At 38.0% G+C, this 15,880-nt stretch overlaps 1 protein-coding gene across 5 annotated transcripts in view; it reads left to right on the plus strand.

Annotated features, from left to right (window-relative positions):
- The window catches only part of LOC107750235 (forkhead box protein P1-B), a 157,402-nt gene extending 142,040 nt beyond the window's left edge, over positions 1 to 15,362 (plus strand). For all 5 annotated transcript variants that reach the window (XM_016565528.1, XM_016565531.1, XM_016565530.1 and 2 more), the window contains 9 exons: positions 194 to 281; positions 1,634 to 1,717; positions 4,148 to 4,352; positions 4,925 to 5,001; positions 5,700 to 5,801; positions 8,478 to 8,599; positions 9,785 to 9,854; positions 10,365 to 10,531; positions 15,176 to 15,362. In XM_016565528.1, coding sequence (XP_016421014.1) covers positions 194 to 281; positions 1,634 to 1,717; positions 4,148 to 4,352; positions 4,925 to 5,001; positions 5,700 to 5,801; positions 8,478 to 8,599; positions 9,785 to 9,854; positions 10,365 to 10,531; positions 15,176 to 15,320 — 1,060 coding nt within the window. In that variant the 3' untranslated portion in view covers positions 15,321 to 15,362. The remainder of the gene's footprint in view (positions 1 to 193; positions 282 to 1,633; positions 1,718 to 4,147; positions 4,353 to 4,924; positions 5,002 to 5,699; positions 5,802 to 8,477; positions 8,600 to 9,784; positions 9,855 to 10,364; positions 10,532 to 15,175) is intronic.
- Positions 15,363 to 15,880: the final 518 nt, after the last annotated feature.

Raw genomic sequence — 15,880 nt, forward strand, 5'->3', positions numbered from 1 at the left:
TATCATTTTAGTATATGCGTATCTCGGGCCATTTTCACTTTTCCAATATGGAGAAATAAATGACTGCCCTGCAGAATGTGCAGATAATGTAATTCAATATTTTACCATGAAAGTTTTATCAAATGTTTAATAGATGGCTGTAAAATATGGTACTAAAATGAAGGCTGCTCTCTCTCTCTTTCTCTCTCTGTAGACATCTGAATAATGAACATGCCTTGGATGACAGGAGCACGGCGCAGTGCAGGGTACAGATGCAAGTAGTTCAACAGCTGGAACTGCAGGTAACGTGCAATTTCTCCTCGTTCATTTCCTTTTCTGGCTTCTTCAAAAGTTTGCTTCTTGTCTGTCTCTCTCTCTCTCTCTCTCTCTCTCTCTCTCTCTCGCTCATTTACTCTCAAGTAGCAGCTCAGAGATGAAGGAGGGAGGGATAAAAATGAAATTATTTTGTACATTTGTGAGTAACCAGTCATTAAAAATGTGTTATGTTCGCATGACAGCCAGGCAAAGATATATGGAGTGCCCTGGGGCTAACTCCACAAGATAATTACATTTCCAATTTTACTGGGTTTTAAAGTCTTTTATGACTTTTAACTATTTGGCACCACAATATAACACTTTGTGAAAAAATCCAGGCACACCAACAATGGTGGGTGAGCTACCAGTCATTTCAGTGAATTGATTGACTCATTTTGTTTATTGTATTGCATCGCTTGCTAATGCGCATTAATCGTAACAAATGCTCACTGATTGGCATTACAGAGGTGGGGATGTATGGAAAATTAATGAGAAGTTTTGGTTTTAAGAGGAGAAGGGAGATAGATATACTCTTAGATTCAGGCACAGAGCATTAAAAAGTGCCAGAGTTATTGTGCAGTGGTTAACACATTGAACTGTGGTGCTCATGCTAGCAATATGACGTCAAATACAGCTCAATATTTTTGATCAATATTTTCATTTCTTAATGTGTGCAACACCTTTATTTATGCTGGAAGAATTCACCCCAGGCATCAAAGTGCAATGATCTATATGCATGCTCATCTGTCCATTCATTAGCCATTTATGCTCTATTCCAATGCTTGATAGTACGTCATGATGCCAATACGTTTTTCTTGAATACTGTACCAAAGCAGAGAGCAAAGAGGGCCACACATATAGATTCAGAAGTACCAGCTGAGAGGAGTAGAACTGGGCTGCATTTCCCCAAAATCATCATAAGCCTAAGTAGATCGTAGAGATCATTGCTGCCAATGGTTTCTATGATCTGCTTAGGCTTACGATGTTATTGGGTAATGCAGCCCAGATCAGAGTGTGTGGAGGTCAGGGAGGTCTTCTAATGTTCAATGTGGATTCACTTTGGCTGAAGTAACCATGACTGAAGGCTAGAGCTTGTGTGTTCATTTTTAGTGGCTAATAAACCTTTAGGGTTGTGTCTCTGTATCAAGTGTAAAGGTCACAATTTGAGTACATGTATGTCAAGAATAATCATCATGTTTGTCAGTTGTCCTTCCACAATGGGTTATTTATTTTACTGATAACTGAGAGAATATTGCACTACAATGCAAGTAAAAAAGGTCTGAATCTTTTTTCATTTTTATTGTAGTTTATATGTTTTTTCCTGTTTTTCTATTTAAAGTTAACGAAAGACAAACAGCGTCTCCAAGCAATGATGACTCATCTTCATGTGAAGTCTACAGAGCCCAAACCTGCCCCACAGCCAGTGAGTATAGCACCCTTGACATCTCAGCATCAACTCATGTCCCAATTTGCATACTGTCTGTAAATAGCATATGTGATTATAATTAGTGCACACCAACTGATAGTATGTTGTAAATAGTATGCCAAATGTGCATAGATGATATGCTTTTTCTGGTGGAGTTTTAGAGTGTGCATCTGTGCATGTCACACATGTGAGTTGTTTTTTATTCACTTACGACTTTTCTTGTCTAAAAAAAAACTTGGCAAGGAATGTAAAAAAAAAAAATTTTATATATGAAGAGTTCATTTGCAAAAAATTTGCAAAACTCAATTTTTATTTTTATTTTCAGAAATCAATTTTTTTTTTATTGCGCATTCCAAGTAATATCAATCAAACTAAATGCACGGCAATCAGCAAATTTTTTTTTAAAGTGGCGTTTATCGGTTTTTGCAAATGAACTCTTCATATATAAACTTAAAATGTTAAATGATAAAAGGAAAGGTTAGTTGTTAGTCCTAATATAATACTTGCACACTTTACATACTAAAACATATGGAAGTACTTGCCCCATGGTGCTCAGGAGCCCAGAGCTGTTGTCCTGGGACAGCGGGTGACAGTAGTTCATTCAGTGGAGCTTTGCCTTTGTCACACGCTGATTGTTTGGATTAGCATTTGTACAGAGGTATCTGACACAGTGACGCTTGTGTATGAAAATTGGTCTCAGATACTGATAATGTTGTTAGCCTGCTACCTCTTCCCATGGGATTGAGGGGAAGCAGCTTGAAATGGAGAGGACACCTACAAATAAACTACTTTTTATGAGGTGCTGTTATTGTTTTGTGTGTGTGCTGTATGCTTTATTATTAGAAGCTTTTATTTAATTTTACAATGATAACTTCAAAATAATTTGAATGTGTAGCACTTTTTTCACATTTCTTACTGCATTTTCTTTAACAAGAAAAATTTAAAGTCAATGGCAAACAACTCCTTTGCCTTCTTAATAAAAATATTTTAAAACATTTAAATCTACAATTTTTCTTAAAAATTTTATTTTCTATAATCCCCAAGGCAGTGCATTGATTTACACAGTAGTGTCATAACTGGTACTATATGGTGTATTTTAGCATAGCTGGATCTCTATATTGACCATTCAGCATCTAGGACCAAAACTGTTTTATAATATAAATTTATAGCACCAGAAACCAATTAACAACAAAAAAGTGAAAAAAGGTTAGATAGGCATTGAAGACAATGGCATGTCAAGGATGAAGCTTCTGTCAGTCCTCAAATTTCTTTATTATGTACCTGTCTATCAGACAGAGCATCTGTATGGTAATGACCGTTAATAGGGTGTGTGGTAATTGCATGGCCTGAGACGTATCCGTGTGGCGGGGGGTTAGATGTTAAACACTGTCTGTTGGTTTTCACAGCCTCGTCGCTCGTCTGCACTGTCAGCGGTGCCATTATAGAGCAAAATTAGACATCTGATACCTCCAAAGCAATTGACAGCCTTGACATTTCATTAATTCACTCACCCAATCTGTGGGCGATTGTGGCGCACGACGAAAAACCCACCTCCACGTGCCCTCTCGTTGTTTTTTTTCTTTCCCCCTCTCTGTTTGTCCTTGTATTTGTCGCATGGTCTCCCTCCTCGTAGACCGCAGATTGGCAAATTAGCAATTAAAACAATTTGGTGGGGGAAATATGTATATGTGTCATTAGGTTTTTTTTCTCATCTCCTACAAATTAATAGCAGGATCGTCAGGTCAGGCTTGCATTTTCCACTCCAGCAGAAGAGGAAATGTGACACTGACGACTCAACGTAGCTTCTGGAAGCAAGAATGCACCTTAACTAACCCGCTGGTTAATTAGTTTACCTTATAGCCATTATTACTAGTCCCCCTCCTCGTGCCACTTGATAAGGGAGGAAGAAAGTGTTTCTCTGGAAACTATTTCTCCAGAAGAACCATCTTATTCCGAACCTTTGGGCTGATGAGGGTCATTCAGATGTGACGTTTAATCGTAGTATCACCCCCGTAAGTAGCGACTAATTAGGGTCCTTACAATACAATTTGAGCCTGTAATTAGTGTAGATTGACCTCTCTGTGTCTGCAGCTTATTAGGAACCTCTTAGGGCTTGGTGAGAAACTCATTCCATCAAGCCAGCGAGAATGCTACTGCCGCCTGAGAGCAAAGAGAGTGAGCAAAGCATTCTGGGAGCACGCCAGCAGACCAAACAAAAGGGCGACCAGGGGGATGTACGCTATTTGCTCACAGAATGATGGGCGCGGAAAGCGAAAGCATGGTGCTTACAAATATTTACAAACCAACATGCCACCAATGCTCCTCTGCGGTGCAAAGATTGATTGGATGGTGTGTTAACAATTAGCATCCGCAGGCATCAGCGGTGACTAACAATGCTGTGCCCTGTTTTCATTCTGTTCTTTTCAGCTGAACCTGGTCTCTAACATCACCCTGTCCAAGACGGCTCCTGAGGCTTCGCCGCCCCTCAGCTTACCCCAAACGCCCACCACCCCAACGGCCCCCCTCACGCCGCTCTCACAAACCCACTCCGTTATCACCCCCACCAGCCTGCACAGTGTCGGTACCATGCGCAGACGTTACTCGGACAAGTACAACATGCCCATATCTCCAGGTACAGACAGACTGCTTGGAAGCTTCATTGTGACATACAATACATTGAATCATCAGGATCAGTGGGTAAATCTTACAAAAATATGTGCAGGTCGCATTTCACCCTAAAATAGAAATAAGTAAATAAATAAATGTAATTAATTGAAATAATACTTTCAATTTAACATCTATATTAAATGTAAGTTTTGGAGAAAGCTTTTATTATAAATATAAATATTTTATTATTTTTTGCATTATTTTCATGGTAAGTAAATACATTTTTTCCCCCAAAATTCTCATTACTGTAACATAACAGAATTCAAAATAGCATATCATTATTTATTTATTTTATTTTATATTTTAACTGAGTAATGAAAATGTGATTTTCTTTATTTTTTTCTGGTGCAGAATTTGATTCTTAATTTGCCCATATGTTTCTTTGCCTTTTATATGGAACATAGCTTGAGGTCTTATGTTTTTTTTTTGTTGTTTTTTTTTGTTACAATTTGCACTATATGGTGTCTTCAATGTAATGCAAAGTGTGACCAGGTTTCAGTTCATTTTTTAATATTTGTGTCTGGTCTTTGTGAACAGATATTGTCCAGAACAAAGAGTTCTACATGAATGCTGAAGTACGACCTCCTTTCACATATGCTTCGCTAATACGACAGGTAAGACCGCAGCCACTTTTGCGTGATATATTTAACTCACCTACTGCATTGTAATTGAGCATCTACACTTTAGATTTTACTTGCATATAACGATATGTATGCAGTATAAATATTCAGCGTTAACAAACTTCTTTAAAGACAAACCCATAAACCCCCACCATCAAAGCCGTAAAATTTCAGATGCAATTTAACAGCAGAGCTCAAGATTAGCCATCTGCAAATAAGCGTGAGAGCACTTGCTGTTCATAGAGGGGGCAAAAAACGCCCATATATAACAATTACTTTTGATTAAGTATTACAGCCAATGTGATTATTACGGAATTCATTTCACACAACAGTAGGAACGGGGTGTCTTTGAGATGCCCAGTCAATTATCAGGCCTGAACGGGTAATCTGTGATCACACGGGCATTAATCTGGGCCCGGGATAATTTTTTGTTCTAGTCATTTAGCGGAAAAGGATGTACTCAGATTGGCACATTTGCATAAGGAAGCGATCAGTAAACAAAGTAGCTCCCATTTGAGAACGGAAAAGCGTGGAGCTGTTTTACATGCACCCTCAGATCAACTTTAACTTGACAAACCATGTACATCTCACTTTGTTTTTGCTCCAGGTTTGAACGGAAATGGAACTGCTTTTTACTTATCAGCATTTGTGTGTGTGTGTGTGTGTGTGTGTGTGTGTGTGTGTGTTTCCAGGCAATACTAGAGTCGCCAGAAAAACAGCTAACACTAAACGAGATCTACAACTGGTTCACGCGAATGTTTGCATATTTCAGACACAATGCAGCAACGTGGAAGGTGAACTCATAATTCCTGTTTTCTATTTCCTGCTTTCAATAATATACAATGAATTTGAAATCATTGCCTCTATTTGAAATTTCTCAGTAGTTGACAATAAAAAACATCAAATGAAGTAGAAGACTAAAAAAAAAAACTGGATTGTTGAAGATGTATGGAGGAACTGTTGGGTTTACAATAACTCCTAGAAGTAGAAAACCACCCCCAGAATTCAGTGCACACCTCTCTTATTGTACCACACACTTCTGAGCTCATGACAAGCATATATGAATAAGGGAAATACAGTGGGTTCCAGTCTGAGACTACATTATAGATCTGGGATTTAAAATCTAGTTTAAACCTAGAAATTAAGTTTTAGAACTTTGAAAAGAAAAAAATGTAAGAACAAGATACATGGGAAAAAAAAGAAGAATAAGGTTTAAAAGTTACAAATCAAAGCACATTCGAGACAAATATTGTTGCAATTTAAAAATAAGGAAATTAGATCAAATTATAATGCAAAACATTTTCACTTGTGTTCTGAGACTTTTAGACGCCACTGTATATTTTAGTTCTTTAAACAAACTACTACTGACAAACATATTTCTGTTCCCAGATATTAAGATATCATAACATAATGAACATTGTTTAAAAAAATTAATTATTCCAAATGACACCAGAGATACAAATAGAAACCATGTAAAAATTGGTGTAATTTATGCTATTTTGCCCAATGGGATTTTGTCAACATGTTCAAATTACCCAGAGAAAGTATGCATTATTTCCCCAGATATGATTTATTTCACTTAATGGTCCTTAGAAGTTTCTGGAAGAGCCTCCCTCTTCATTTGGATTTATTGTGAAAGTGTTTTTCGGTTTACTCTGGAAGAATTTCAACAGCTTTAAAGGGAAATCTAGGATGTTTTCCCCTGGTAGTTTGTTGAGCGTTGACATTTAACTCAAGCATTTTCAGTTTCCGTTTTTGAAGTGAAGCAACTATATGAAATATCAACTACAAAAAAAAACATTATGCACTACCATTCAAAAGTTTCTTATGCTCACTAAGGCTGTGTTTATTTGATCAAAATAGAGCAAAAACAGTAATTGTGAAATATTGTTACAATTTAAAACAACTGTTTTCTATTTAAAATGTAAATTATCACAGTGATGGCAAAGCTGAATTTTCAGCATCATTACTCCAGTCTTCAGTGTCTCATGATTCTTCAGAAATCATTCTGATATGCTGCTTTGGTGCTCAAGAAACATTTTTTTTTTTCAGGATTGATACATAGAAAGTTCAAAAGAGCAGAATTTATTTGAAATAGAAATCTTTTGTAACATTATAAATGTTTTTACTCACATTTTAAATTAATTTAATGCATCACTGCTGAATAAAAGTATCATTTTATTGACCTAAAATTTTCAATGATAGTGTATATTACATAAGATCTAACTTTAAAAAATCGAATAAAACTGTGCAAAAAGACTTGTTATTTGAAATATTGTCTGAAAATAATGTTTAATATGTTGCTTTTCAGGTGAATTTATCTTGTTTTAAGGATGTTTAGATAATTTTATTGGAAAACAGTGGAATTCTTTCAAATCCTTAAAATAATAATTCACTCAGAAATGAAAATTCTCATTCATTTTATGAAAATTCTCAGTCATCATTTACTCACCATTATGTCGTTCCAAACCTGTATGACATTATTTCTTCATAGAACACAAAAGGAAAGGTTTTGAAGAATGTCCTTGCTGCTTTTTCAAACTCTAAATAAATGCCATAAAAGTCTGAAGCTATATAATAGGCTTGTGTGACAAGCAGACCATATTTAAGTCTTAATTGCCTTCCCGTCTTAGCTGTCAAATTTCAAACTCCACATTGTGATTATTATGAGACGTGTGATAATCAGTGCTGTTTGGTGCCATTGACAGCCAGGCATTCTGTAAAACATCTAAAATCATGAGTAAACGATGACAGAACTTTCATTTTTTAAAGGGGTCCTATTATGCTCTTTTACAGAGTCTTGATTTTGTTTGAGGGTTGTACTAGAACAGGCTCTCATACTAGGTTGTTCGAAAAACACATTATTTTTCACATATTATACATTATTACAACACCTTTCTCCCCAGTCTGGCATGAACGGCTCGAATAGTTCCTGTATCAAATGAAAGCCCGCCTTCTGAAATACAAAATGTGCTGTGATTGGTTAGCTGGGCCAGTGTGTGTTGTGATTGGCAGCACTCGGCTCCTGGTCGGGAAATGTCATGCCCCTTACCATAGCTTCAGTGTAAATATTGCGTCAATATCAAAACAATTTGAGCGCAATTTAAAGCCGAATGATTGTAACCACTATAAGTTTGTCTGCCTTGGGAAAGCTAGCGCGTCTCTGACATAGTGATAACACTCGTTGCCTTCTCTAGTGCAGCTCAACCAGGTCTCGTCCCATTCGTCGATATTTGTGATATCACAAATCCCGGAAAATATGCGTTGTAGTCCAAACGAGTCGTTCGTTGTAGTTTTTGAAAAGTGATTTCTGTTAAATAAAATATCTCCTTTTGAATTGGACTTTGAGCGAAATGTATAAAATTGAACAATACAAGAGAATGTGGGTTCTATAAAAAAAGTGTCTAATTTATTCCAGCACATTTCTTTTTGCACTCATAGCCTTTCTTTTTCTCTCACACCAACTGCAGAACGCAGTGCGACATAACCTTAGTCTTCACAAGTGTTTTGTGCGGGTAGAGAACGTTAAAGGGGCGGTATGGACCGTCGACGAGCTAGAGTTCCAAAGGAGAAGGCCGCAAAAGATCAGCGGGTAGGTGTTCCAGCACCACCCGCGTAGTGTGGCTGACCAAACCAGTGTCTCGTGGTGTTGATGGATGGGCTCCATGTCATTGTCTCTGTGCTGTGCTGCCCATTGACCCCCCTGCTAGCTTTAGCGTGCGTCTCTGTGCCCGAATGTGAGTTATGTGCTGGCTATGTGCACCGTAACCCCCAGTCGCTTGTGCTTATCCATTCATTCATTTCATATCCTCTTCTCTATCACTGTCTGTCTGTCTTGCTACATCTGCATCTGGCTGTTTGTTGCCCCTATCCCCAAACCCAGGGTGCCGTGCGCACCAATCTCTCCCTGCATAAATGTTTTGTAAGAGTTGAGGATGACTTTGGGTCCTTTTGGACCGTAGACGATGAAGAGTTTAAACGCGGTCGCCACATACAACGAGGCCGCCCCAGGAAGAATGCGGCCGACGAAAGCTGTGATGAGCTGCTTGTACAGTAAGCACCGCCCTCTGCCCCGCCCCCTCCCTGCATGCTCTGCCTCTATGTGCTCACTCATTCTGTATGTAGCCTTTCATATCTTATGCTTTTTTTTCATTTCTGTTTTTCATAATATATGAAATGCTCATGAGATTGTATAATAATATACAATGTTAAAAAATAAAAGATATATTCACATATATACACACTCTGTTCCAAAACTTAGCCAGCTTCCTTGTTATCTATGGTCTACATAGGATATTTGTAGTTCTTACCCTCATTAACGCTGTTAAGTACACAGACTTGTACCTTGTCATTTTATGAGTTTATTTTATTGATTTATTTTTGCTTCAACTCAAAGTTGTGATATTGTGATTCACCATGCAGCTGGTAGGTATGAATCATGGCTCTCTAACTCTTTAACAAGGACTTTTTAAAAATCCTTTTGAGAAAAATGAATGGGAAAAATACATCTGGAACATTATTATTTTAGAACAGCCTTTTCATTGGAAGTGAAGTAGGCAAGTAGGCAGCAAGTTTTGGGACGGAGTTAGAGAGAGAGTGTTAAACAGCGTTTGATAGTTTAGTGCCGTCTATTGATTTTCCTATTGAGTTTCATTGGAAATCAGATTGTACTCTAAATACTGACTTCAGTGTAAAATCAATCTGTTCAGTAGACTGGAGACAGTATGACTCGTTTCTGTACTGAACTGAATGTGTGTTTATATGGTTGTCTCTACAGAAGTCCAACTCTAGTAAAGAACATCCATACCACTTTGGGATATGGTCCTGCTCTTTCTGCAGCCTTCCAGGTAAAATCACAATCTTGCAGCATCCAGTCCTCATCCTTTATTTATATGCTTTTATTTATTCATCTATTTAGTTGCTGCCCTCATGCAGTCATTGACTGTACAATATAGTAGTTTGTGTACAGTTGATGAGGAATAACAATAAAGCTTGTTAGAAAATACTACTCATTTAGCTGGTTTATAAAGTGACAGTCTTGTGTGACAAAAATGCAATTTCCAACATTCCCTTGTGGCACTATGAGAATGCAATATATAAAAAACAAATATATTGACTAATTATCAAGTACACTCTGCATTCTTTTCATTTCATCTTTCTGACTTTTTTGTGTAAAAACTGTCAGAAAATTATTTTTCATTTAATTCACTTGATCACACATCATGTCATCATTATGACTTTAAAAACACCTAAATAGGTCCAAGTGTGCAAATGAATAAATGGTTATTTATGTTGGATGAGCCTAATGTTTTGTAGGAATTTGTCTCACTGAGTTCATCTCCTCCATTCTGTTTTAGGCTTCAATGGCAGAGAACAACATACCTCTATACACTACCGCTTCCATCGGAAGTCCCACTCTTAACTCGCTTGCCAGCGCCATCCGAGAGGAAATGAATGGGGCCATGGACCACGGGAACAGCAACTGTAGTGACAGCAGCCCTGGACGCTCGCCCCTGCCAGCTATGTGAGTGGCTCACGTCCCACCTTCATAGTGTGTGTGTGACTGAGATAGGGGCACAAGGTAAAGGGATATGTCCAGGAGTCATTAGGCTCACGCGCATGCAAAGCGACGCTCGTGCGGCTTAAGTGGTGGAAATTTTTCACCAGGTCACTAGGAGTTGAAAATAGTCTCCGAACGCACAGTAGGGTTTGATGTACATTACAGTAGATGTTTAGCCAGCCGTGAAATTATATAGAAAACTGCAGTTTACAGAGGAAGTAGGAATTGTGAATGCAGTCTTAGAAGGAAACCCCACCTTTGGCGGGTTTCTACGTTGGGGGAACTCATAAAGAAAATAGTGTCTCTCTGTGTTATTTCGAGGAGAAGTTTCTAAACTCGCTTTTATTACGGGTCAATAGTGTGTGGCGTACTACGCCGAGTTCCTCCCTAATTATTGCCTCCATTTTGTTTAAATATTTACAAAGTGGTGAATAGAAGATGACAGAACTGGCCTCGTTTTTCCAGCCAGACAGGACTCGCAACACATCCGAAAACTCTGCGAGCAATCGAGAGTAAAACAACGAAGGGAGGGGTGGGGGGTCGTAATTAGCCTTGACGAAACCGCTCCAAGATTTCCATGTAGCTGAGCTGCGGTCGGGGTTGGAAACCACAGCTCCCCATACACTTGTTGTATGGGAGGGACCGCCGTGTTGTTTGAAGCTTAAAATAATATGGTGCAGACAACATGGTTTCCAGATGTCGGAGGACAGAATGGTGATTTGTTGCTCAGCGAGATTTATTGCAGTTTCTGTGAAATATCAGCAAATCATTTTAAAAGAAAAAACGGTGTGGTAATGAACTCGTGAAGATTTGGGTGAGAGAAGTGCTAATGGCAGGTAACATAGCTGCAGGCCTGCCCCATCCTCAGGATACAGAGAGACAGGAAGGGTGTGCTTGCTCTGAGGCGTCTGCCTCTCACCTCTCCAGGCATTTGCCAACTTAACACACTCAAAAGCAAAGATGTTGCCCCAAACACAAGCTGTACAAAGTGTGAGAATATATGAGCATACATAAAACATTAACATAAAATGCACTGAGGTTTATTAAGTTAACCAGATTTATGGATCATGTTATCAAGGGCACCGCGTTTCAATTTCGGCGAATAACTTTTTCACTAATAAAAAAATGTTGTCACTTAGAGATGAGGCAAGGAAAGCTTATTATTATCAAATGTTCAAGCAGATTTTAGATGGGCAGGTTATATCTTTAACCTTCCAATGCAACAATTTATGAGTTATTTATAATTCTAATTAAAATATCAAATAGTATTCCTAAGCATGTATATGGCCATGATTACAAACACAAAGGAAAATGCATATATTCAGAATATTCAGATTAACATAATTTTAGTTTACATTTTCTGAAAAAAAAAACTTTTTTTAATTTGCATCTAGACATGGTACCATGGTAATACATGTATTTTACCATGGCAATTCCATTTCTATGAAGTACGTTGGATTACCATGTAAAAGCTATAGAACATGAATATTTTAAACACTCACTACTGTGGTATTATCATCTGACACTGGTACTGGTACAAAAAAGTAATGGTACCACCACTTTACTTTTTTGTAAAGCATTATCCTTCGTGAAATAATTTTTTTTCCCTTATTCCTTTTGGATGCAAATGCAAAAACACAAAAAGTATTTTTCTGAAATCAAACATAAATTCTTTGTACAAATTTGTAACTCAACCTTTCTAGTATTATGAGTTATTTTGAACTGTGTAATTAAATGTCAAATATTAAAATTATTACATAGTATTGCCAGCCCAAGTATATAATTATTTTTGTCTTAACATTCTACGAGGTAAACCAGGCCTGTAATTATGAGGTAAACACCCGAGTACATTGTTAATATAACCGCTATATACTAGCTTTATTGTTTTTGAATTATACATTCTCCTATGATTTAGAGTCACAATTAATAACATCTAACAAAAGGGCTTCTATAGTGTCTGAACCTGTATGTATTGTTGCAGATTCCTGCAATCAGATGCTTCAGTCCTAATTACAATGAAGGCTAAAGCAGAGTGCAGCTCAGTTGCATATTAATAACAATTTCATGTTTGCCCTCCAGCTAGAGATTGAGAACCGGAGGCCATGGGATACATGGGGCTTTGATCTAAAACCGATACAATGGCGAGAGTTTTCTTATTATTCACGCACAAAATATGATAACTCATTAGCATGGCTGCTTTCCTAACAATCGTGGAGAGAGAAGAGGTTGTTTGGGGGGAAAAATAGATATTGTGGCTAATTACATTTGCCAAACATGTCTTAGCGAAAACCTATAGTTTGCCATGTGAGACTAATTAACTTAAAGGCTCTGCCACAGCTGCTTCTAATGTTTATCCTTTTATTCCTTTCAGTTTTGGTTGTCTTCCCCTGTAGAGTCAGTGCTCGCTCATTGGCGCTCTATTCCTGCAGTGTTTCTGTAATGAGAAATTAGAGTGCAGCTCAGTTGCATATTAATAACAATTTCATGTTTGCCCTCCAGCTAGAGATTGAGAACCGGAGGCCATGGGACACATGGAGACGCTTTGATCTAAAACCGATAGAAAGGCGAGAGTTTTCTTATTATCCGCACACAAAATATGATAACTCGTTAGCATGGCTGCTTTTTTAACAATCATGAATGAGAAGCGTATGAGAGGAGAGGTTATTTGGGGGGGGAAAAAGATATTGTGGCTAATTACATTTGCTAAACATATCTTAGAGAAAACCTATCCACCTTATTTTTCCTGTAAGAGCAGGAGCGGCCATTTATAAAGTTTATGGGTCTGGCTTCCGGTGTCATTCGCTTCCAGGTTTTTTCTACTGTACAAAACAGCTTGTTTTGCTGCTTGATATTGCAAACTGGTGTGTCTTACCATATTATCTTAATGTATTATCTTAATTATGAACACACTGGTTTGTAGTGCAAACAGTTTTACCATTTACTGTACTTTGTTGTTATTCTTGTTATTTCCCTACGACGGCTAATGAACCGGAAGTCTTGCACATTCACAGAAAATGGCTTACTTCCCCATTAAAAAACAAGGTGGATAGTTTGCCATGTGCGACTAATTAACTTAAAGGCCCTGCCACAGCTGCTTCTTATGTTTATCCTTTTATTCCTTTCGGTTTTGGTCGTCTTCAGCGCTCGCTCATTGGTGCTCTATTCCTGCAGTGTTTCTGTAATGAGAAATTTGGCAGATCTCATCTCTGTGGACAATCCTGTGCCCAGACTGTGAGCTGGGGTTCATGTTTTGCCTTGTTTACAACTGACAGCGTTATTATTCTTGTAAGGGCTCTGTTTCTTATCACAGCCGTTTGTGTTGGGCCCCGTCGTCAGCGCCTCCCCCTTCCCCTCTCGTCTCGCACGCCTCCCCGCCACTGCTTTTCTTCCCCTTATTGACACTTTGGTTAGAAGTTGCATTAATTTTGCGTGTATTTAAAGCGTACGCTGCGCTGTCTGGTCACTGTGTTTTTTTGTTTTTTTTGCATGCTTGAAGTTGATTAATGACGGAACCTTGTGCAGGGTTGTCCTCTAGAGACCCGCCTCACAGGTTGTGCATGTTAACGAGCGAGAAGAGGAGCGCGCGGAGCGGCACTGATCCGACGCCACCGGGAAGCTGACAGGCCGTCCGCTCACTCGCCGCAGTCCATTCTCTCGTCGCCACGTCGCATGTTGTTAATCTCCCTCATTTATCAATTCAAAGTGAAAACCCTGTTGTCAGGCCAGCTGTGTAAAATAAAGCCGGCAGGTATCCTGGTGCTGGAAGAACTGAACGAGAAGTGGAGTTATCAGGGCACTGCTGTTAGTCTTTCATTATAGAAACAGCTGGTCGTTACACTAGTCCTTTTTATTTTTAGATATTTAACCAGTAGATGGTAGTGGCTGCACTGCACAATTATTGCCTACTGTAAATTGATATGTTATGATTTTTTTTTTTTATTGTCACAATATTGTTTTGATGCAGAGCCCTTCACTTGACTTGGGGACAAAAATATATTTGTGGCCACAAATTAACAATTCGTTCCCACAAATTAAGAATTTGTCCACTTGTTTATTAATCAGTTCCCTCGTAAATCATGGCCACATATTAAGAATTTGTTCCCACACCTTATTAATTTGTTCCTTCATTTTAGTAAATCGTGGCCATGTCGTACTAATTTGTTCCCTCGTTTTGATTTTAATTAAAAAAGGGAACAAATTAGTACAATGTGGCCATGATTTACTAAAATGAGGGAACAATTTAATTAGCTGTGGCCACGATATGTATATATATTTTTCCCGCATGTCATGTGCAGGGCTCCATATTTAGATACTATAGATCCATGCATCAGTTTTTTTTTTTTTTTTATATATAGTTTTATTTAAACATATTTTTATAGACCCCACCCAAAACTGAAAAACAATAAAAGTCAAATTAAAGGAAAGAAAAAGAAAAAGCCAATACACAATATCCAAAGAAAAACTCTTCAAAAATATTCATTCATTAAGAATTATTTTAAATAATATATTCAAGTTAATAAATTTTATATTATTATTATAGCTTTTTTTCTGAGAATGGAGGCTTTTGTGTGAAAATAAATTAGCATTCCTATTCCGTTTTATTCCCAGGCATCATATCAGCGTAAAAGAGGAGCCACTGGACCCCGAGGAGCACGAAGGTCCCCTTTCTCTTGTGACGACAGCCAATCACAGTCCAGACTTTGACCACAACAGAGATTACGAGGACGACCACGGTCACGAGATCATGCTGTAAGCCTGGTTTCTCCCAGGTCCTCTGCTGAAGAGGCCATACTAACTGCGGTCACAGATACTATAGATCCATGCATCAGTTTTTTTTTTTTTATATATATATAGTTTTTTTTAAACATATTTTTATAGACCCCACCCAAAACTGAAAAACAATAAAAGTCAAATTAAAGGAAAGAAAAAGAAAAAGCCAATACACAATATCCAAAGAAAAACTCTTCAAAAATATTCATTCATTAAGAATTATTTTAAATAATATATTCAAGTTAATAAATTTTATATTATTATTATAGCTTTTTTTCTGAGAATGGAGGCTTTTGTGTGAAAATAAATTAGCATTCCTATTCCGTTTTATTCCCAGGCATCATATCAGCGTAAAAGAGGAGCCACTGGACCCCGAGGAGCACGAAGGTCCCCTTTCTCTTGTGACGACAGCCAATCACAGTCCAGACTTTGACCACAACAGAGATTACGAGGACGACCACGGTCACGAGATCATGCTGTAAGCCTGGTTTCTCCCAGGTCCTCTGCTGAAGAGGCCATACTAACTGCGGTCACCTGTGAGAC

This window comes from Sinocyclocheilus rhinocerous, unplaced genomic scaffold, assembly GCF_001515625.1.
Source record: "Sinocyclocheilus rhinocerous isolate Xijiao unplaced genomic scaffold, SAMN03320098_v1.1 scaffold963, whole genome shotgun sequence".
Lineage (NCBI taxonomy): Eukaryota > Metazoa > Chordata > Actinopteri > Cypriniformes > Cyprinidae > Sinocyclocheilus > Sinocyclocheilus rhinocerous.